This window comes from Heterodontus francisci, chromosome 3 (genome assembly GCF_036365525.1).
Source record: "Heterodontus francisci isolate sHetFra1 chromosome 3, sHetFra1.hap1, whole genome shotgun sequence".
Classification (NCBI taxonomy): Eukaryota; Metazoa; Chordata; class Chondrichthyes; order Heterodontiformes; family Heterodontidae; genus Heterodontus; species Heterodontus francisci.
Window position 1 is genome coordinate 70,846,821 of NC_090373.1, and position 21,674 is coordinate 70,868,494.

Genomic DNA, 21,674 nt, shown 5'->3' on the forward strand with positions numbered 1-21,674 from the left:
TTACGATCAGGTGAGAAAGAGGTCTAGGGTTCCCTTTCAGCCTTCACCTGGTCTTACTGTAACAGGGTTTTTTTTTTAAAACACTCTTGTGTTTTTAGTTCCCCCTTGGTGAATCCTTGTTCATTGCTCTCCAATTATAAGGTAAAGAAACAAGCTCAAACAGGCTTTCTTAGGTTTAAAGAAAAAAGGTGAAATTTTATTAAAACTTAAATTCTAATTTGGTTGACGGCTACGATACACAACGCACCCACGCTAGCATTCATACGTGATACACACATGCAAATAGAGACAGAAAAGAGCAAAAGAAATAAAGTGGAAAAGTTTGAGGCAATATCTGAAGAGTTTTTGGTTACAGGTCTTCGAGCTCACTGTATAGTCCTTGCTTGTAGGTAGATCTTGCTTTTCGTTGGAGCCCAGTATTCTTCTTAAACCTTGTTCACTGTAGGAGACTTTTCTCTCTTGGGGTTCATCTGTCTTCAATGGATTCCGAAGCTGGTGAAAAAGAGATGGGAGCAGACAGGAGAGAGATGTTCTCAGTCCAGGAGCAAAACTGCCTTCTCCCAGTTCAAACACTGTCTCTACAATTTAAAACTCCCCAAGTTGGTCAGCAGGGTGGTCAAGCGACTGACTGGTTTGACCGGGTCTGTTCTGTGTATTGTATGGGAACAGGGGATAGCTTCTTTTTTCCAACACTGTTTGCTAATATGCAAAAATATCTTTGCGGCCAGGGCCCTGGCAATTCCTTGCAACAGGCCTTCTCTTCTTCCCAGTAACAATTTGAAATTTAATGTCCACGTGGTGAAATTAATGTGCCTCATTCTTGGCAGCTGAGGGCTTGCATGACATTTTACAAAAGAAACGGACGGAGTCTCGTAACAATAATCGTAGCCAGATAATCACCTGCAATGGCTTCGCTTCCCACTCGTGCACTGTGCTCCAAAGATGTATCCTTTGCCCCCTCCTATTTCTCATAGACATGCTGCCCCTCAGCAACATCATCCGAACAAACAGCATCAATTATCACATGTATGGTAGTGAGAATCAGCTCTACCTCACCACCACCACTCCTAGCACCAATTACATCCCTTTCCCTGGAAATTGTCTTGAGGCTGAACCAGACTGTTCACAGCCTTGGTTCATATTTGACCTGGAGGTGAGCTTCCAACCTGTGTCATCACTAAGACCACCTATTTCCAACTCCGTATCATTGCCCGACTATTCCCACCTCAGCTCATGTCTGCCAGCCATGGCTCAGTTGGTAGTACTCTGGAATGAGAGTCAGAAGGTTGTGGGTTCAAGTCCCATGCCAGGACTTAAGCACCAAAAACAAGGCTATCACTCCAGTGCAGTACTGAGGGAGTGTTGCACTATCAGAGATGTTGTCTTTCAAATGAAATGTTAAACTGAGACCCTGTCTGCCCTCTCAGCTGGACATCAAAGGACCCACAGCACTATTTCAAAGAAGAGCAGGAGTTATCCCTGGTGTCCTGGCCAATATTTATCCCTCGATCAACATCAAAAAAACAGATTATCTGGTCATCATCACATTACTGTTTCCTGATACTTGTTGTGCTCAAATTAGCTGCTGTGTTTTCTACCTTACAACAGTGAACACACTTCAAAAGTATTTCATTGGCTGTAAAGCACTTTGAGATATCTGGTGCTCATGACATGTGCTATATAAATGCAAGTCTTTCTTCGATTTTCATCTGCTACTGAACCCCTCATCTCTAGACTTCACTATTCAAATCCACATCTGGCTGGCCTCCCATCTTTCACCCTCCAAAAGCTTAAGCTCATCCAAAACCCTGCATGTCCTAATTTGCACTAAGTCCCATTCAACCATCATCTCTGTACTTGCTGACCTATTTGGTTCCTGGTTAATCAATGCCTCAATTTCAAAATTCTCATCCTTTCTTTTCAAACCCCGTCGTGATCTCACTCTTCCTTATCTCTGTAACTCCTCCAGCCCTACAACCCTCTGAGATATCTGTGCGCCTCTAATTCTGGCCTCACGAGCAACCCTGACTTTAATCGCTACATCATTAGTGGCCATGCCTTCAGCTGCCATAGCCCTAAATTCTGGAATTCCCTCCCTAAAACTCTTCACCTCTCTTTCCTCCTTTAAAATGCTCCTTAAAATCTACCTCTTTGACCAAGTTTTTCATCAATCACCCTAATAGCTCCTTATGTGGCCAATCTTTGTTTGATAATGCTTCTGAGACGTGCCTTGGGACATTTTACTCGTTTAAAGGAGGTATGAAAGGTAACAGACCTGGAACGTTAACTATGTTCCTCTCTCCACAGAGGCTGCCAGACCTGCTGAGTATTTCTGTTTTTATTTCAGATTTCCAGCAGTGTAATGTAGCTATAAGAGCAGGTCAGAGGCTAGGAATCATGTGGCGAGTAACTCACCTCCCGACTCCCCAAAGCCTGTCCTCCATCTACAAGGTACAAGTCAGGAGTGTGATGGAATACTCTCCACTTGCCTGGATGGGTGCAGCTCCAACAACATTCAAGAAGCTCGACACCATCCAGGACAAAGCAACCCGCTTGATTGACACTCAATCCACAAACATTCACTCCCACCATCACTGACGCACAGTGGCAGCAGTGGGTACCATCTACAAGATGCACTGCAGCAATGCATCAGGGCTCCTTCGACAGCACCTTCCAAACCCATGACCTCTACCATCTAGAAGGACAAGGGCAGCAGATGCATGGGAACACCACCACCTGCAAGTTCCCCTCCAAGCCACACACCAACCTGACTTGGAACTATATCGCCGTTCCTTCACTATCGCTGGAGCAAAATCCTGGAACTCCCTTCCGAACAGTACTGTGGGTGTACCTACCCCACATGGACTGCAGCGATTCAAGAAGGCAGCTCACCACCACCTTCTCAAGGGCAATTAGGGATGGGCAATAAATGCTGGCCTAGCCTGCGACGCCCACATCCCATGAATGAATTTTTTTAAAAATTGCTTTTATATAATTGAAGTTGTTGTTTGTTGTTGCCTATCCCAAACAGCCAGCACTGTTTGGGGTCATCAATGAAGAATTCTACAAGCTGCATTTGTGCAGGGCTGAATGACTGAGCCTGACCAAGCTGCAGGCCATAGTGGAAAACATGGGACTCCAAGACCCTCTACAGTGGAGCCCCACTTGACCTAGTTTGTAATTTCAGGTATTACTTTCATGAATGCTTTGATTGAGGTTCTATAGTCCTTGTGTTTCAATTTACAGCAGCATGTGTTATCTACATTTACCATGTCGGGGAATTCTATTCATCACACAGGGCTTTAATAAATTAATTACTGCTCAGCAGCCTGCTCCTACTCACCTCTGGCCAATCTGAGGAACTATGCAGGAGCAGGGGGAGTTGGAGGAGCTGACATGGATTATGGAGGTAGATCTACATTCATAATACATGGCCACCCTTTTCAAATGATTACAAATGTGCTGCATAGCAAAGTGACCAAGACAGCTTCCATAACAAATGCCATAACATCTGTAGCTTCAAGGCCATCTACTGAAGCACAGTGAGATTACACGTTGATTGATTATACTGCTGTTTGAATGCCTTGAGTTTCAATCATCAAGAAACTTTGTGGTTTGGATTCAGCATGCTGTGGAGATTAGATATTGAATAGGAATTCAGGGAGCTCACTGATATTCACGAGTCTGTTCCAATGCAGATCAGTGGATATACTGAGGGAATACTCAGCAGCAGAGGTATGGCTGGAAAGGGCACTAATGAGACAGCTGTATATGAAAGTGACACCAAATCCAAATCCAGCCCCTATGCACAAAATGTGCCAGAAAATGGGCAGGTTTGGCCAACCACAGAAATAGCACATATGGCTGAATCAGTTGTGGAGATATTTTAGGAACCATCATAGGGAGCTACAAAGCTATCTGAACCCGGAGCATCTTCCATTGAAGCCCTGCTGCTAGCTACCATGGGGGATTCATTCAGAAATTGTTACAGGTTGAGAGGTAGGAGTCATACCCAATACAAGCAATAAGAGGAAGCACTGTGGAGAAAAAGACACTAACATCCCTGACATTAATATCAAGAACTGTACTTGAAGTTGGTCCAAACAGTTCTTTTTTATTTGTGTTGAAGAGGTAGCAGCACAGCACGGAATGGAAATTGATATTCAGTTGAGAATCTGCAGAGGACAGTTTTGTAGAAAGTACTTGGAGCCACTTTCTCTGTACTGTGTTCCTTAAAAGAGCAGCTCAGATATTTAGCTGAATGTTTCATGTACGAGTCCTTGCCACACTGGCCTTGCTGCTTGAACTGATATTCCTGCAGCAACATTCTCTTTAAGAGCATCCTGCTTTGGCTGTAATTGCAGGTTGGTTTCTCATTCTCCATGGTTAGGCCTTCTTACATTGAAAAATTGTGCAGTATGCAGATGACTATGATCTTGGGAGCACTGAAAGTACTGGAATATAAGGTATCAGTATTTCTGCTGAGGCATCTGTAATACTGCTTCAAGATGCCAATGGTATGTTCTATATTGACCATGATAGTTGCGCAAATCTCATTGTAACTGTACTTTTCATTGCTGCTGCTAGAATGTCATTAGCCATGGCTGAGCAGCATAGCTTTGATCCTCAGACTAACTGCAGTTAACTTTCACATTCCTAACCTTCACCTTCAAATAAGCCTGGCACTGATGAATATCTTAAAATGAAAACATTGCGACTGCTACTTGGTACATGGACGCAAACCTGCATGACACAATATCAGTGATCAATGGCTAGTCACACACTGATAGAGTAGGAGTCCTTTGTGCAGATAATCTTATAACATCTGGGGGCTCAGATACCACCTTGGTTCCATCAATAAACCTCTACAGTTTAGGAAATCCTGCTGTGTGGGCACATTGAACCCCATATGCAGCTGTTGTTATTCAGTGGGAAACAAAAGGTGAATGTTAGTCTTACTGAACAATGAAACATTAGCATTCTGGACATATCTGTAGACAGCAAGCTGAGACTGCAAATGTCCCCATGGTAGCTTGGAAGGAGGCAAAGTTACAGATTTGAAGGAGGTGGTTGGTGACCTTGTCTGCCACTGGCAGTAACGTCGCTATGCTAGAGGTTGCCACTGCTCTGTAAGTAACACTTTACTAACTAAGAGCCTGTGGAAGCAGCTTTCCTTCAGCCAATTAATTGTGCATGGGATTGTAGATAATGTCATAGCAGAATGGCATCCGTCTCTGGTGCCCTCTAAGATCCTTGGCATGCCTTGCTTGTCTTTATTTGTTCTCTTCAATCAAGGCAACACTGAAAACAATTCCCAATGGAAAGATGGCAAAATAAATGAGCTGTGCAGCTTTAAAGGATTCCTTTCCCATCGGCAAGAACCTTTTGATGCTCAGTTCATATGTGTGCTTAATGACTTTGGAAAAGAGTTAGAAAACAGGAATTTTATTCAAATCCCGTGTTCTGAAGACTTGCATGGAATTAGATTTGAAATAACGCACTTGAAGAATGTGTGTGAGACACAATGGAGGAGAAGTTTAACACGTCAATTCCCTTTGCCAAATGGGCAACGTGATCTGAATGTACGTCAGATACCCAAATCATACACAGCATTGGCCTCATTTGGCTGAAATAGGTGAGCTGCGAATGAATGCAGTTCACCAGTGAGGCCTAAAAATTCAGGCAGTCTCTGGTGCCAAGCCAGCCCACAATTATGTCCAGGGGAGGGGTTCAACATTAGGCGTTAGGAGCCCGATTTTCATTTTCAGGATGTCTCAGGCCTGGTTCAGCTGGGCACCTTACAGTCTTAAAAGGTGCCCATTTTCACTATTGTGACTGGTTTATTTCACGGGGCAGATTGGGTGCAGTTCATCATTCAAAACGTGCAGGAACAAATGCCATTTTATGCCTGAAAAATAGGCATGTTGAATTTCACTCCCGATGCATTGCGGCAGATAGCAAGGTCCAGAATGTTTCGAAGCAGGCAGGAAACCCTCAGATCTTACCACCAAAAATACTTTTGCTTGCTGGAATTTCATATGCCACATAAAATAAAGGTGTGTCCCCTTGCTTTGCACAAACTGCCTGCTGTGTTAGCCTACAATACAGCATTGGCTCTATTTCAAAAGTAATTTATTAGCCGTAAAGCACTTTGGAACATCCTGAAGATATAAAAAATGCAATGTAATGTTTTTCTTTTAAAACTAATGATATTATTTTCATTTTTTTGCACAAATAGGAGATCTGTGTAAGTTTCCTTCAGGCTTTGTTGCTCAGGAGCCTTCCTTCAAAAGTGTAATATTGAGAAACTTTGAATGCAATTTTGTCCTGTATTTTCTACTTTTGTCCTTGCTTGTCTACTACGTTTTCATTTGCATGAACTGCAACTTGACCACAACTCTACCCTACTCTATAACTTGATTCTTTAACATTCCTGTCCTTGCCAACCTCCATTGACTCACCATTCCCCAACTTGTCCATCAAAATCCTTGTATAAGTCCCTCCATGGCCTTGCCCATCCACATCCAGTCTTAAATGCCAGCATGTCTTCTCCTGTTCTTCCGAATCTGTCCTCCTTTGCAGTACTCCCTTTCTCTGCTCTGCCTTAAATTGTTGAACCATCGGTTGTTACACCCTCAGCCAGGTCACCTCTCTTCCCTTCTCTCAAAACCCTCATCGTTGCCCATGTGTTCCATGGTATGAGCACTGTGACCTCACCCAACTCTTCTGCCTTCATGCTCGGTGCCCATTTCTACATCGTCCACAGCATTAGGATGTTGTATTACATTAAGAGCATTATATAAATGCAAGGGCCTGGGGTATTCCTCTTGGGACGCAATTGGTGATCCAGGCACAAACTGTGCTCAAAATCGCGCTAGTTTTGAGAAGTACGTTTTCATAGTCAGAGTGATACAGCACTGAAACAGGCCCTTCGGCCCACCGAGTCTGTGCCGACCAACAACCACCCATTTATACTAATCCTACATTAATCCTATATTCCCTAACACATCCCGACCATTCTCCTACCACCTACCTACACGAGGGGCAATTTACAATGGCCAATTCACCTATCAACCTGCAAGCCTTTGGCTGTGGGAGGAAACCGGAGCACCCAGCAGAAACCCACACAATCACAGGGAGAACTTGCAAACTCCGCACAGGCAGTACCCAGAACCGAACCTGGGTTGCTGGAGCCGTGAGGCTGCGGTGCTAACCACTGTGCCACCCTAAACGTCTCCTGAAGTTTCTGCTCAAACTCATTTCCATATCAAGATCAAATCTACCATCAACCAGTGCAATCGGGCGGCGTTTTAAAGAAGGAATTTGCATGAAAAAATATTCCTTGATATATTTAACAGTGGTAACCTGGTGCAAATTTATGAATACAGCTCCAAATGGTTTAGCACAAAAAATTAGCATTTTTAATCAGACTGTCTAATCCACCACCTGTGAGTAACCTGATTATTAATAACAGGAACTCACTTTAAAACAACCTATACAGAAACGTTTACTAGTTATATTGGTATACAGTAGTCAGTTTCTTACTAAATTAAAAAAAACCTCTTTAAACGTTAGTGCCTGAAAAAAACTATTTAATTATTAAGAGCCTCCTGGAAGGTCTGCAATGGGTGCAATTAGCGTAAACCCGCATGGTGATTAATTTGATCGGGCGAACGGGCCTGTTTTGTGGGGGCCAGTTTCTAGCACAATACTTGTTAACCAGCGCAAAAAATCCCAGAAAAATTACATTCACTGCAAGTCAAGTTTCTGTGATCTTTTGCATTGGTTTGGCTGATTTCTGCTGAATTGCACTGAAAAATGATTGGGAACACCTGCCCACATTGCTGTAAATTGGGGAGACGAATACTGACAGTGCCTTGGAAAAAGACTCCATTTTCAATTATAAATTGCTAACAAAAGGGTACCTCTGCTAATCACCACCCAAATAAATAATGTTTGGGTTAGTGACAACTTTTGACAACATCCCTCATATTAATGGTAATGTAATGGTAATTAATAATAAGTACTATTATTAGTTAGTTAAATTGAAACCTCCAGCTTGAGTATTTCATACAGCTTTTGGAGAGGGACAACCTCGGCCATTTTCTTGCTCGGAATGTTTACAGCAAAAATTAGCACTGAGCTTTGATTGGAAAAAAGACTCAGCCTGCAGCTTTGCCATTTAATCAACACAGGATCTGTTCATTGTTTCATGCACAAGAGAACCGCTCAATTACTTCATTATTAAAAAAAGAGGAATTTGTGCTTTCTCTTGGGTTTAAAAAAAAAAATACTTACCGGCATTTTCTATTTCTCTCATTTGCTTGGATGGAGGTTCATCTGTGTCCCAGGGAGTTGATTGATTGATAGGAGTTTGTCCCCATCTCACACTTTTACTCAGCATTTGTCCTTGTGTCTGACTGTCAATCTTCGAAATGCTTGTAGGCTATATTTGGGAAGACAAAAATATATACATTTAGACATTGTGGCTACTAATGTGCACCACATAAAACCACCCTTATGTCTGGACTCTATCTGGAAATATTTGACAATATATTTCAAAAATCTACTGTGTAGTCTGCTGCATTCCACCAATTACACTGTTTGAATTAATACTTTCCATTTATACTATTTCACATCAATAAATTGAACATCGAACTGAATTACATTAGTCTTTTGGCAAGGTGACCTTTTTAGAACTATTGAGCCCACTGTGTTCTTTGGTTACCTGTTTATAGTCTCTGACTTTCTGAAGGCTGAAATACACAACTTAGATCCAACATTTGAATTTGTTTAAAATTTCAATTTTTGCCAACAAAAGCCTAAGCTGCAAGCAGTTCTTAAGTATTTTGTTCTGTAAAACAAAAAGGACCTGGAAATTTCCAGAATACATTTTCTATGCAAATAACCAGAGTGCAGTCCCAAGTGTGTAATAAATACAGCAGATGGATTTTGAGGGAGTCAGCAAAGTAAAAATTGGTTGAACTCAGACGGGAATCGTAGGTGAAGATAAATATTTTTACTATGTCATAATTCTTCTTCATACCAAACAAAAATGTTAATGAGCAGAGACAAACATTTTTGAATGTATTTTAACACTAATAATAAACATCACACAATATATGCTTTTACTAAAAATAATCCAGTGGCTATGTATTGCCAAACAAAATAAGGCAGTATTAACACTGCACAACAGTTTTAAATAAGCTCACCTTAAATATTCTTTCTGCAATATATACTCTGGAAACAGCAGATCGACTAATAAATAGCAGAGTGACAGCATCGGTGACATAGAATATACAGGAAGCATTCAAGCATCAGCAAATTATTTAGGAGCATTAAATACTTTATTGCAGACACAGGTAAAGTGCAGTTGTGGGATTTTTATTAAGAGAGCTTTTAGAACTACTTGTACTAGATTGTAGCCAGAGAAGCTCTAATTATTCAATGCAGCACTTTATTATCTGAGTCAATGTGGCAACAGTTGAAAGAAACCAGATTAAAATCAAGCTGTTTGGTTCCAGACAGGGATGACAAAACAAATAGGTGAAAAATGAACAAAACAAAAGCTCAGCAGCTATTGGCAATGTGCCTGACGTCTCATTATATATTTACAAAGGGCAATCTCATTCACCATTCAGCACATTAGATTACAATGCAAAGTAACATTCAGCGGATATCCAAAGGTGAACTCTCAATCTTCAAAATAGGCCTAAAAACTATCCCAGTTCAAGATCCGAGATATGAACCAATTTGGAGGCATGTACAGATTTGATGACTGAGTCCCGTGGATCTTGCCATTTTTTGTCTCTTACCTATACTGAAATTTCATGAGAAACACATAGGGAACACTTTTCAATTGACAGCCATGCATTCCAAACTCACGACCTCTACCACCTAGAAGGACAAAGGCAGCAGATGCATGGGAACACCACCACTTGCAAGTTCCCCTCCAAGCCACACATCATCCTGACTTGGAACTTTTATCGCTGTTCCTTCATTGTCACTGGGTCAAATTCCTGGAACTCCCTTCCTAATATCACTGTGGGGGTGTACCTACCCTACATGGATTGCAGCAGTTCAAGAAGGCAGCTCACTGCCACCTTCTCAAGGGCAATGAGGGATGGGCAATAAATGCTGGCTTAGCCAGCAACGGCTACATCCCATGAACGAATAAAAAAATTCTTGCCTGAGAAACAAACAGTCGGCAATTAAAAATCATAGGGTGTCACCATGGCCACCTCATTGATGTCCAAGGTTCACCTGATGCAATTTTCAGGCCAGTCTGTATATGGGCAAGCAGCACATCATCCAGTTTAGGATGGGAGGCTACTTAAATAGGCAATTAAGGGTCCTACATAGGACTTTGCTTGCAATTTTCAGATAGAAATGGGTAGTGTGTTGAGTGGCCTGATCAGCAGCTCCCAAAGGGTTGACTCATGGCTGCTCAAGTAAAGGTCCAACCCCAAGAATTTTTGGGGGGCGTTTTTGTGGGCCCAGGGGAGCAGGAGTGGGCCTCGCTGCCTTAAAAAAAATGGAGAATTTTTACAAATCACCATAGATTTTTAAAAATTTTGCACATGCCACCAGGCCATTGTGTACACTGGTTAGAGGAGTACTGCTGTATTAGCCGCAGGTGGCAAATGCTTTTAAGAGGTGTCAAGAAAACACGATAATGCAAATGAGGGATTATTAATTAATTGGTTGGAAACTTACATTAAACTTTTAATGCAAAAATTCCTGCAGTTAACTTTTTAAAAACTAGCAGCCAAGATGGCCACCACAATTTGCATCTGAAACACCTTTCCACATTCGGAGACAGAGGTTAGAGCAGCATGGACCCAGAACAATGGCTTGAAGAAATTGAATTACCTAAGATTGCTTCATTAGCAAGGCTGCCAAGGTAATCTTAACACCTTGACTTTGAAGGAGGAAACCCCCTCCAAGAGTAAATATTGGCATCGTGGGGCCTGGGGAGCTAATTTCAAACCTTGAATATCATTAGAAGGTTCCAGTGAATAAACTGATGCTGTCATGTGACTGTCCATCTCTGTGCAAGCTAAAAGTTTCCTTGATAAAAAACAGAAGGGCAGTAACTCAGATTGTGCAGCAGGAGAAAGGCTGTGTGCCTCTCCCTCTCTCTCTTTCCTTCTTCAGATAACACAAGGTTGAATCCTGTCTGCTACTGTGGACCCTCCAAACCTACAGACTGCTACAGACAGAGACCAGGGGAAAAAAGCCACCTACAAGTCTGCCTCCAAGATAGCCTTGAGCCCAGTGGGCAAGCCACAAAATGCACTTTGACCAGCCAAGGACTTGAAGAATACAACTTCAGCCGGAAGACCACCGAATCATCCAACAGGCTATGTATTTGATTTCCATTTATTCTGGACTCTAATCCAATCACAAATCTACTTTTCCCTCTGTAATCTATTTGTATGTGTGTGAGTCTCCTGTGACTGTGTACGTGAATGTGTAGCATACATTTATTATTTTTGTAAATTGGTTTTAGATTGTTAAGTATAATAAACTCACCTCTTGCTTGTTTAAACTCAAGAAAACCTGTCCGATTGGTACTTTCACGATTACATTAAAGGTAAAACACTCACTGAGGTGGTAAGCACAACCACTGTTTAAAAAAGGAATAAACACTGTTGCGGTCAATTAAGAGGAAGAACAAGAGGGGAGCCTGGGACCCCCTCCTCAACTGGCTGTAACAGAGGGGAAAATAGTAAAGTAGTCATTTCAAAGGCATACTATTTAAAGAGATGGATTCCATACTGAGAAACAAATTAGTGACTGAAAGATAATGCAATGATAAAGTTGGTGAGGGACAGCTAATTTATTCATACCTGTGCAGCAGTTTTAAGTGGCAAAAAGGGGAGGCCAAGAAACGTACTTACTACATAAATACAAAATTGCACCAGAAAATGCCTCACTATGACCTCTGCACAATTCAAGGGTACTGACAGGAAATGTTGATGGTTGCTTCCTTGTGAAACTACTATATCCCTGGGAAGAGTGCATTGCTGACTTTAACTGGCCTGAAACCCTCAATGAAATTTGCCTCCTAGATCCACAGTGATTGTGTTTGTCTAGTAATGGTGTACAGAGGGCAGTAGCTCTATTCAGGGTTCAGGTCCCTCCCCCATCAAAGGTATTATGATGACTGCAAGCATGTTACATCACGTATGGTGCAGTTTATTTTTCCCTTTGTACTCTTTTGACTGATAAAGGCAGCTCAGTGGCACAGGCCAGGAGGAGCCATGCAGGCAAAATCTGCATGCCCAACTGTCACATTCACAGAGAATTCTCATTATCCTAGAAACATAAACACAAGGGGACACATCATTCAGCAATATCAGTACAAGATCAGGAGGTGGATCTAGTACAGTCTGCTATATTATGCTACAAATTCCACAGTTTCTGCCCCACCACCAGAAGTTGGGCAGAGCGTGTTTCCCAGCAACCTGTAGCCGCAGACACAAACACTGTCCCAAATTGCAGGGACAGGCTCATTTGCATGCATTGCCTCAGAACGTAAATCGTTTACATAATCTGTAGTCAGCAATGCACATGGATCAAAAGTATGCTTTATCAGCCAGCATTTCAATAATGAAAAGTACATAATAGGAAGTACTCCAGTCCCAGCTGATTCGTAAAATGAGGAATTCTTTTGAGGAACATTATCGATGCATTGTTCAGAAGATGAAAAACTGTATACTCCCATTGTGAATTATATTCTTGAAATATACAAGGCCAATTGCTGTTTGCTTGCTATTAAATAATTAACTTGTTACTTGTTTAAAGAGGATTATTACAGGCCTCATTATATTCTCACTGCTTTAGAGGTGACTGTACCACGTTGGAGGAGAAGGACCAAAACTGTGGAGCCTTCAATGCTTGAAATATTTTCTGTTGCACCAGAGGCACTAGTCATGTGAGCTTAAAGCATATGGCAACCATCTTTCATTTTCAATCTTATCTGTGAAGAATAAGATGGCTTACAACAATATGAAGGAGATAAACTGCTATAAAGCATCTGATCATTGCAGAAATTAATCACTCCCTTGTGCTTTGAAAGCAGCAGCATGCTACTCAATATATTTGATTGTATTTTCTCCTGCATGCTCGCTAAATATGGGAACAGCACTTAGCATAGTTTATTTTAATTTACTTAAAAATATAGATAAATATTTTCAGGCCTGACTATCTACCACAAATACCAAGGGCCAGGAGTTTACCCCAACCAATGTACTAGATAAACACCTCTTCACAGTAAGCAAGCTTGCTCTAACCAACTCACACAGGGGAGCACCTGAAACTACACCAGCATGCAGTCAGCACCAGTTTAAAAAAAAAATGTGAATAAATAAACTAATGTCAAAATTTTCAAGTTATCCATATTTACCCTGTGGTAAGTATGGAAGTCAAATGTGGACGTGTAGTCTGATTATTATTAGTCTTGTAAGTTTCAATCATACGGTTAGACCACAAGTCCCACTAGATTCAAAGTTTTATGGAGATGGAAACAGGATAAAGACACTTTTCTAGGGTTATCATGTTGTCAGTGGTAATAAGGCAGCAATCCTGCCATTAACAGCACACTTCAGAATGAAGGAGATGAACCATTGGTTCCTGATGGTGTCTAGGACCCAAACTTTCCTTGGTTCCAAGAACAGCTCTCAAGAAAGATAGGGAACAGGGCTCATTTTTCCATTCGGCACTTTGTAGACTTCCGGACTCAACATTGAGTTCAACAATTTCAGACTGTAATCTCTGCACTCACATTGTTTCCTTTTCTTTGCATGCTTCAGTCTTAATCTTGTTTTTCTCTTGCTTTTGCTTTTGGAAAGCAGCTGTTCATTATTCTGCCATTCACACCCCTTCTGGACGCATCTTTTGTTTCTTTACTTGTTCTATTACCACTTCCTTTGGCACTGCACCACCAACTCTTTTATCATTTAATGCCACCTGTCTTCCACCCTATCATAGATCTTCTCCATTTCACCCACTTAAAACCTATTATATTTCTCAATTTTTCCAGTTCTGATGAAAGGCCATCGACCTGAAGCATTAACTCTGTTTCTCTCTCTACAGGTGCTGCTTGACCTGCTGAGTATTTCCAGCATTTTCTGTTAGAATGAAAGTTCTATGTCTGAGGCAGCAGCTAACTGGCACCAAGCCAGATTGCCAGAATCACAGGGGAAATACTGGATAAAGTCTGAAAACAGATCCAGGTGTGAGAATAAGAAATACTGAAATGTTGTTTCTACAGCTTGTGGAAAGTTACCAAGAAGTCATTTGTGCACAACATAATGAAATCACTGAAAAAGAGAACTGATAAGGGTATGTAAGTGGAGACCTTAAGACAGTACATCACTGACAAAGAGAACTGATAAGGGTATGTAAGTGGAGACCTTGGGACAGTACATCACTTAAAAATTGTGCTTAGGCAGATAAAAGAGAAACAGCAAGAGTTAGAACAAAGGATGTAGTGAATAAGAAACTGCCCCACTAAGATAAAGGCTGACAGCTGCAAGTTAAAACACACAATGGAGAGCCAAATAAGGTAAAACAAAAACAAGAGTTAGGGGCTAGAAAGTTAGAGTAGGGGGAGAAGTAAACAGAGGAGGAGACTGTAGCAACCATAGGATAGGTTAGTGTCATAATATGTTATAACCAATAATGTAAAATAAAGGCGTGGACAAATGGATTTGTATTGTATAAACATGAACTGAATATGTTGATCGGTGTGCCTGCTTGTAGGACACCCGATCTTGCAAGAACGTTAAATAAACTTACTTCTTCAGAGTTTGACTTGGTGTAAATTATTATTAAGTGGGCTACGTTTTTCACAATTGGGGGCTCGTCCGGGATCTCTTCATCATAGCCGGGACCGCGGCCGACGACAGACGAGAAGACGCGTCCCGTTAATTTAAAAACGGTCTCGTTTCTCTCGTTGGTAGCGGACCCGAGTAATTGACTGAAAACGATCCTAGGGAAGTCACTCTGAACGAGTATTTAGTGCGGCAGGTACACATGTGAAGTCAGGCAACTCCGTGCACGGACCAAGGTAAGAAAAACGACTTTTAAGTATTATCTTGGTGACTTATTGTTAACTGTAGGATAAGACCTTCTAATTACTAAAAGTCCTTGAGGAGTGAATTTTACAGTCCTGCAGTATAAGACCCTTCAGCTAGGAGGTGAGTACTGTTTGGTATAAGACCCTTCAGTTAGGAGGTGAATACCGTAAGGTATAAGACCCTTCAGCTAGGAGGTGAATACCGTAGGGTACAAGACCCTTCAGTTAGGAGGTGAATACTGTGGGGCAGTATAAGACCCTTCAGCTAGGAGGTGAGTACTGTAGGGTATAAGACCCTTCAGTTAGGAGGTGAATACCGTAAGGTATAAGACCCTTCAGCTAGGAGGTGAATACCGTAGGGTACAAGACCCTTCAGTTAGGAGGTGAATACTGTGGGGCAGTATAAGACCCTTCAGCTAGGAGGTGAATACCGTAAGGTATAAGACCCTTCAGTTAGGAGGTGAATACTGGTTAACTGTAGGATAAGACCTTCTAAGTACTGCAGTATAAGACCCTTCAGCTAGGAGGTGAGTACCGTAGGGCACAAGACCCTTCAGTTAGGAGGTGAATACTGTGGGGCAGTATAAGACCCTTCAGTTAGGAGGTGAGTACTGTATGGTATAAGACCCTTCAGTTAGGAGGTGAATACCGTAAGGTATAAGACCCTTCAGCTAGGAGGTGAATACCGTAAGGTATAAGACCCTTCAGCTAGGAGGTGAATACCGTAGGGTACAAGACCCTTCAGTTAGGAGGTGAATACTGTGGGGCAGTACAAGACCCTTCAGCTAGGAGGTGAATACTGTAAGGTATAAGACCCTTCAGTTAGGAGGTGAATACTGGTTAACTGTAGGATAAGACCTTCTAAGTACTGCAGTATAAGACCCTTCAGCTAGGAGGTGAGTACCGTAGGGCACAAGACCCTTCAGTTAGGAGGTGAATACTGTGGGGCAGTATAAGACCCTTCAGTTAGGAGGTGAGTACTGTATGGTATAAGACCCTTCAGTTAGGAGGTGAATACCGTAAGGTATAAGACCCTTCAGCTAGGAGGTGAATACCGTAGGGTACAAGACCCTTCAGCTAGGAGGTGAATACTGCCGGGTATAAGACCCTTCAGTTAGGAGGTGAATACCGTAAGGTATAAGACCCTTCAGCTAGGAGGTGAATACCATAGGGTACAAGACCCTTCAGTTAACCATGGGAAATAAATCGTCTAAAAAGGAAGACGATGGGAGACAAGGAAAGTCTGCCGGCAACATCCCTCCAGAAAGTCCATTGGGACGGATGTTGGAGTATTGGGATTTAGAGTCAAAAACCAAGGAGAAAAAGACCCAAATATGATCTAAGGACAGCAAGAAGGACCACCCCTAAACCCGACGATAACGACGACGATAGAGACAGAGAGTCTCCTAAGACAATGATGCCCTTGAGAAAGGTACCAATAGGAAATAATGAAATTGGATTTGTTAGTGCACCATTAACGTCAGGAGAGGTAAGAATGTTTAAAAAGGAAATGAAAGTCCTCGTAGAAGACCCCTGAAAATTTGGGAAAGAGAAAACCCTCCCGGGGTAGGGGGAAACGAACCAGCTGAACAAAAATACCCTAATCAAGACCCGCAGTGGCAGAACAATAATATCGGCCATAGGGGCCAGATGAAAGACCTTAGAAATCTGATAGTAAAAGGCATTGTTGTAAACAAGTAGTTGAAGCCCCTGCAAAACTTATGCCTTTACAGAGTTACCGCAGGCTCCTCTTATGGCACAAGCAGGCGACGTATTGAGTGCGACCCCTCTGGGTGTTGAAGGCTGTTTCTAGACAAATAGAGACCATTAAAGGCACCTAGGTGGGATCAAGGGATTGATTTTTTAAAATGTTTTGAAGAATCAAAGGGGGGACTGTGAGAACAGAATTTAGATTTTAGAATTTTTAAGAACAGAATTACATGGGAACATTTAAGATGAAACAATTAATCAGTCATGTATTGCTAACAAGCTAGCTTCAGTGCTGCAGGGAGGGACAGCTTATCAGAAATGACTTCACAACTTCAGGGCTGCAGAGGCAACTTGGCCTTGCAGCTGGTACAGAGAGAGAGAGAGAGAGAGAGAGAGAGACATTGTACTTCAACAGCACTCTTCTCATCACCCAGACATGACAATCCTAGGGAAAAGTTAGAATGAAAAACATACCGACCAGGCTAATACACGCCCCCTTGTTAGAGGGTGGCTCAGCCTACCCTTCTGATTCAGCTGAGTTTTTTTTTATATTTGCTTTTATATTATACTGTTTAAATGTTATTTAAGTAAATAGATCCACATAATCCTAGTGAATATAAATAATCATATATAAGTTGATCAGTAGAGAGAGAAGGTTATCATAGAATGATCAAAGGGGGGAATGTGGAAGTGAGCAGAAAGGCATGGCACAATGCTTAATGGGAAATATAGCCAAGTTAGGAATAGTAGCTTTGCTGAGCTTTGATTTTAAGTGGCAGAAACCACAATGAAATAGCTAAAAGGGATGGCCAGAGTGTGTGCAAGCTGTGACAGCCACAGCACTTCAGACCAAGGAAGTCATTTTACCTCGAAGCTATTACAAGAAATAGTTAGGGGATTGGGAATCCAATGGGACTTCCATACCCCTTGGCACCCTCCCTCTTCAGGGCGGGTGGAAAGAATGAATCAGACCTTAAAGAAACACCTGGCCAAACTGATACTTGAAACAAGGTTACCCTGGACAAAATGTTTACCTATAGCGATACTCAGAATTCGGACAGCCCCTAGAAAAGATGTAGGACTGTCCCCCTATGAAATGCTATTCGGATTACCCTATATGGGAACCAGGGACAAGATGCCAACCTTAGAAACTAAAGATTCGTTTCTAAAGAACTATATACTGGCGTTGTCTTCCTCATTGTCATTCCTCAGGAAGCAAGGCCTGTTAGCACAGACCCCACCTCTCGAATTTGCAGTGCACAAGATCCAACCAGGAGATTGGGTTATGGTGAAATCGTGGAAAGAGACTAAACTACAACTGAACTGGGAAAGACCATACCAGACTCTCCTAACCACTGAAACAGCCATAAGAACGGCAGAAAGAGGTTGGACCCACTACACAAGAATCAAGGGGCCGGTACAACCCCCAGGCCGAGAAAGGAACTTGGACAACCGAATTAACAGAAGAACCATTGAAAATAAAGCTAAAAAGACTTTGAGTAACGAACTTTTTTTTTAATATAACGGCGCGAGCGCGGAAATACTGTCTGTAATATTGTGTGCCTTCTCTCTTTATTTTCAAAAGTAGCCAGGACAGAAGAACGACAAATCAAAACTACCCACTTCCAATTAGACAACAAGGTGTTTGGAGTAACAGTTAGAGAAGGGAAAAAGAAAGGTGAATTAAAATGTTGTTTTCAGGTAACAATAGATAAGACTGGTAAACCATCTAACAAACTAAAAGGGACCTCTCATAACGATCCAAACATAGTAAAAATAATAGAGGTAAAAGACTTGAGAAAGACAATTGAGATAGAAACCGGTTACGGGGACACAAATGCCTGGGTAGAATGGATAAAATATACTGTAAAAAGTTTGAACAAAAACAATTGCTACGCTTGTGCATCTGGTAGACCGATAGCTCAAGTAGTACCTTTCCCGCTGGGGTGGGAGCGTGACCGAAAGGGCATGGAATGCATGTTAGCCCTATATCAGGATAAGACGGCTTGGGGTATTCAAACTTGCATATCCTTGTCATTAATGTTCCCTCCCCTAGAGAAAAAAGATTCAAGGACTCCCCCTTCATTTTTAGCCACCAGTGTGAATCACACATCATGCGTACGTCGACACGATGTGGAGCTAACCAGAAATATGGGAGAGTTGAAGTCATGCATAGAGACTGAGGACGAAACTGGAAGAGTCAGGGGAGGGAACTACTCATCATTGAATGTCCCCAGAGCGGATTTATGGTGGTATTGCGGAGGAAAAATCCTGAGACAGACCCTACCCTCCCAGTGGAAGGGGACGTGCGCAATTGTTCAATTGGCAATAACATTCACCTTGGCATTTGAGAAACAAAAGATAATAACGAGGGAAAGGGGTAAAAGGGAAGCGATAGCGAACTCTTTTGACGACCAGGTATACATGGATTTCATAGGGGTCCCAAGAGGGGTACCTGATGAATTCAAGGCCCGAAACCAAATAACCGCCGGTTTCGAGTCTTTGTTTTGGTGGGTCACTATTAACAAAAATGTAGATTGGATAAATTATATTTATTACAACCAACAAAGATTTATAAATTATACTAGAGATGCGGTAAAAGGTATAGCTGAACAATTAGATGCCACTAGTAGAATGGCTTGGGAAAATCGACTGGCTCTAGATATGATCTTAGCAGAAAAAGGAGGTGTGTGTATAATGTTCGGAGGGAAATGTTACACATTTATCCCAAATAACACAGCACCCGATGGTTCAATCACCCGAGCACTGCAAGGGTTAACAACTTTAGCAGAGGAGATGGCCGAAAATTCAGGAGCAGACACTTCCCTGACGATGTGGCTTGAATCCTGGTTTGGAAAATGGAAAGGCATGATAATCTCGGTTTTTACCTCCCTGATCATGGTTGTCGGAATACTAATAGCCATCGGGTGTTGTGTAAGAGGGCTGACACAGCGATTGATTGAGACAGCTTTGACGAAGCAGATGTCAATACAAAGAGGCCAGGAAGAGAGTATGTACCTGTTAGGTAATGACAAAGTGGATAGTATCAACGGAAATACAGACATTGAAAAGGCGGCTGAAATAATGCTCAGAGGATTTGAGAGGACATATGAGAACCCTCCGCAGTATGTAGAAAACAACAAGGATTAAGTAAAAGAAAAGGGGGAATTGTGAGAATAAGAAATACTGAAATGTTGTTTCTACAGCTTGTGGAAAGTTACCAAGAAGTCATTTGTGCACAACATAATGAAATCACTGAAAAAGAGAACTGATAAGGGTATGTAAGTGGAGACCTTAAGACAGTACATCACTGAAAAAGAGAATTGATAAGGGTATGTAAGTACAGACCTTGGGACAGTACATCACTTAAAAATTGTGCTTAGGCAGATAAAAGAGAAACAGCAAGAGTTAGAACAAAGGATGTAGTGATTAAGAAACTGCCCCACTAAGATAAAGGCTGACAGCTGCAAGTTAAAACACACAATGGAGAGCCAAATAAGGTAAAACAAAAACAAGAGTTAGGGGCTAGAAAGTTAGAGTAGGGGGAGAAGTAAACAGAGGAGGAGACTGTAGCAACCATAGGATAGGTTAGTGTCATAATATGTATTAACCAATAATGTAAAATAAAGGCGTGGACAAATGGATTTGTATTGTATAAACATGAACTGAATATGTTGATCGGTGTGCCTGCTTGTAGGACACCCGATCTTGCAAGAACGTTAAATAAACTTACTTCTTCAGAGTTTGACTTGGTGTAAATTATTATTAAGTGGGCTACGTTTTTCACACAGGGATCGCAATGTGTGATTAACTGTGCCCTTTCACGTCGATACAGACAGCATGCGAACTTTATGCTGCCTGCTCAGTTGCATGATTGCAGCGTGTGACCAGAGTTAAGCACGCTGTTGAATGGCTGCATGCTTGAGCGGAAGTGCAAAAATCTCGAGAAACTAGCACAAGTTCAAGCTAGCCTGCATTACTTAAAGTGAGCTTGCACCTCTTAAAGATGAGGTGCATTTTGGCTGGAGTATGTGCTGGAATTCATCGTAGAAGTGACTTAGAGCTTGGAAAGACACAGGAATTACAAAACATGATAGACAGTGGACTTCAAAGTTCTCCGACGCAGCACTGGAGGCTTTGGTACAGAATGTAGACAGGAGAAGAGAGTTCCTCTATCCCCAGAGCGGCAGGAGGCAATGGGAAGACATAGCCATGCAGGTCAATGCAAGAAGTGTTACCCCGAGGAACTGGATGCAGTGCCACAAGAAGTTCAGTGATCTCACACGAGTGGTCAAGGTTAGTGAACACATCTTCAAATGCCACATTCCACCTACTGCACCAATACCCTCACACATTGCTCAATGCACCAAAGGCCCATCATGCACCCATCAACAATCTCCATCAATCATGACTCATAGATAACATTCATAGCTTCACCTCATCCTCGTACACTTAACACTGCTACAAGCCTCACACTCACATCTCAGTTATACAACCATGATAACCACATCACCCAAACACATTACACTATACTTTCCTCTCTCAAAGGTGGCGCATAACCGAAGGCATCAGCACCTAACCAGTGGGGGATAGATGTAACTGCATATCTGAAACTGAACTGGACCAGCCACATAAATGCAGTGGCAACAAGAACAGGCCAGAGGCTAGGAATTCTGCGGCGAGTAACTCACTTACTGTCTCCCCAATGCCTGTCCACCATCTACAAGGCACATGTCAGGAGTGTGATAGAATGCTCCCCACTTGCCTGGATGGATACAGCTCCAACAATACTCAAGAAGCTCAACACCATCCAGGACAAAGCAGCCTGCTTGATAGGCACCCCATCCACCACCTTCAATATTCACTCCCTTCACCACTG

The 21,674-nt window shown here is 42.1% G+C and overlaps 1 protein-coding gene across 3 annotated transcripts in view; it reads right to left on the reverse strand.

Annotated features, from left to right (window-relative positions):
• Positions 1 to 21,674, reverse strand: part of LOC137357118 (kelch-like protein 29) — a 544,808-nt gene that overhangs the window by 217,538 nt on the left and 305,596 nt on the right. For all 3 annotated transcript variants that reach the window (XM_068023180.1, XM_068023165.1, XM_068023173.1), the window contains exon 3: positions 8,299 to 8,446. In XM_068023180.1, the coding sequence (XP_067879281.1) occupies positions 8,299 to 8,446 (148 nt within the window). The remainder of the gene's footprint in view (positions 1 to 8,298; positions 8,447 to 21,674) is intronic.